A 2,651-nucleotide genomic window follows, 5' to 3' on the forward strand; every position below is an offset into this window, starting at 1 on the left:
ACGACAGCGCTATATCTACATATAGCGATACGTAGGAGTGGCGCGTGGGCACTAGCGGCCGAAATTCAACTGCAAATTTAACGGGTTAAAAAAGGGGCGTGTTTAAAAAAAATACTACATTAACCCTCCAAATCCGGAATTTCCGAATTTTTAAATTATTAGTTTCTGTTCATATATTCCTACTCTAGAGTACCTAATAAACACATAATTATAATAAAAAAATAATCGCATACTTATCATTTTTGATATATAGCCCGTTGAAATATGGCAACACTAGGTTTTGAGCGTACTAAAAGTACACTATCAGTTAAATTATGTATATTTAAAAAAAAATAAGTTTATGAACACAGAATAATGTGTATGTATGTAAATAACTAAAAAGTAACAGAATGAAATATTTCAAAACAGGGTACACATAGACCGACATTGCACTTTTTGCATCCTGTTCTAACTATTGAGGTACATCCTTCCCCCGCGCACCTCCACCTTTTCTTGTCTGGTATTGGTATCACCAAATGATCGAGTCGATCATATCGAACATCATCCGATACTCGACTTAGGGAAATACTGTTTTTTGATAAAGCTATACGACCAGGTCCTCTGGACGGATTTCTGTATCGTATTAGATATGCTTGCACTAGTTCTCGTCGGAACTCTCGTTTGGTTATTTTGTGTCCTAACTGTTTGTAAAATATCCACGAATTATGGAGGGCTACATCCAGTAGCCAGGTAAAAATGGGCCAATACCACTTCTTCGCTCGAATTGATATTCGATAAGCCGAAATGTCTTGGTCCATCCTGTCTGTACCTCCCATATGCTTATTATATTTCGCGACTACATATGGTCTTGGTATTTGAACAATTTTTTTTTCAGACTGTGAATATCTTCTCACAGAGTTTACTGGATTTATACCGTAAACAGTTGACGCTAGAGTGACAGTGGCATTATCGTTCCACCTTACTATTGAAATGCCAGTTTCTCTACACATTTTCGAAACATATGTTCCTCTTTCCATTTTTTGGCGGATTTTTTGTCAATGATAGGACATGTCTTAGGAAGGCGATTTTCCCTTATCGTTCCAGTAGCACCATAGCCCCTTTCTTTGAGATGATAGAGTAAAGGTAACCCAGTAAAGAGATTATCAAAATATATATTATGCCGGAATGTTTGATTTGGCAATTCGTCAATCATCTTCACTAATGGTGCGGCACATGCACCAAATTCGAAATTATAAGAGTCATTTTTGTTTGGATTACTTCCTTGATAAATATCAAAGTTTACCAAGTACCCAAAATCGGTGTTTAGGGACCAAACCTTATACCCAAACCTAATGGGCTTTCCTTTTATATATTGTTTGCATGGATGACGTCCATAGTATTTTACCATTGCTTCATCGTAGTCCAAATTTTGTGTTGGCACAAAATAATTTAAAAAGTTTTTCTTCAATTTTTGAATAAATGGTCGCAGTTTGGCCATTTTATCTTTTTTATCTAGTTGCGTATTGTCTGCGCAATGAATAAATCTCATAATCTGTATAAATCTGTCTCGTCGCATGGTATCAGAAACTAATTTATTGTGCATATCTGCCCCTGTGTCCCAATAAAATCTTTTTCCGGGTAAAACAACATATCCTGTAAGGTATAATATTGCTACAAAACATCTAATTTCGTCTTCGGTAATATTTGGTGACGGACAGTTGATGAATCCTGCGTATTTATTTGATTCTTCTGCCAGAAAATTGATAATGTCGTCATCTAAAAACATCTCAAAGATATCTACCACTGATTTATTACAAAATTGTGTGTAGTTCGGAGCTGCTGGTTCTGGCTTGTTATCAATTATATCACCATCCATCCAGTCGAATTTGAGGTTTGCTTTTATAGATAAGGTGGGCTGCTTGTCATTTTCGATCGGATGTACAGGAGCCTCAGATATTCGATAATTGTTTTCGAAAACAACTTCCGCCGGTGCTAATAATTGCTTTCTATTTAAATTATCTACAAAACCTCCCTCGTCTTCTTCCCCGGAGTCTTCGTCAGTAAGTTCGGTAACTTCAGGAGGAGAAATATATATTTCTCTTACTCCAACATTGCCAATTTCCTCATCTGAATCCTCTAACATAGCTAAAGCTTGTTGAAGATCAAATCCAGGCCTGAAAATAAAATAGTTTGAGATTAGTACCTGAAAGCCTAGAGTTGCCATATGGCAACGCGCTACAAAAACCATCATGGAATCTAACCTACATAAAATGTATCAAAGTAAGTAAACTATATTGTTAATATAATGTATTAGGTAATGTTAACTTCTAATATTAGCATGCAGTTGCGATTAGAATAAAGAATACATTACTTACTCCCATCTGATGTCCATTTTTTCATCAAGGAAAATAATTATCTAAACACAGACACCTTGAACACTTGTCAAACGTATTTAATTAGTGCGATAGTACCACCTATTCATTGGCGGGAATCTCTAGCATGGTTTTATCTGTCTGGCAACCCAAAATACAGATGTGTTTAGATTTTGAGTGTATATAGATTAAATGGTGTTTCTGTTGCCATATGGCAACCATAGGCTTTGAAGGGTTAAAGTATAAGTCTCGAAGATCATTTTACGCTATTGAACGCTCCGAAAACTTTGGTAGGAGCTG

At 36.0% G+C, this 2,651-nt stretch overlaps 1 protein-coding gene across 1 annotated transcript; it reads right to left on the reverse strand.

The window, feature by feature from the left end:
• Window positions 1-961: 961 nt before the first annotated feature.
• LOC108914321 (piggyBac transposable element-derived protein 3-like) lies at window positions 962-2,122 on the reverse strand. Its single transcript, XM_018720105.1, has one exon. The coding sequence runs from the start codon at window positions 2,120-2,122 to the stop codon at window positions 962-964; it is 1,161 nt and encodes a 386-aa protein (XP_018575621.1).
• Window positions 2,123-2,651: the final 529 nt, after the last annotated feature.

The sequence above is a fragment of the Anoplophora glabripennis genome, unplaced genomic scaffold (assembly GCF_000390285.2).
Source record: "Anoplophora glabripennis isolate ALB-LARVAE unplaced genomic scaffold, Agla_2.0 scaffold856, whole genome shotgun sequence".
Lineage (NCBI taxonomy): Eukaryota > Metazoa > Arthropoda > Insecta > Coleoptera > Cerambycidae > Anoplophora > Anoplophora glabripennis.

Excerpts from the sequence above, each read along its gene's own strand:
- LOC108914321 (XM_018720105.1), bottom strand. The coding sequence starts at position 2,122 with ATGTTAGAGGATTCAGATGAGGAAATTGGCAATGTTGGAGTAAGAGAA.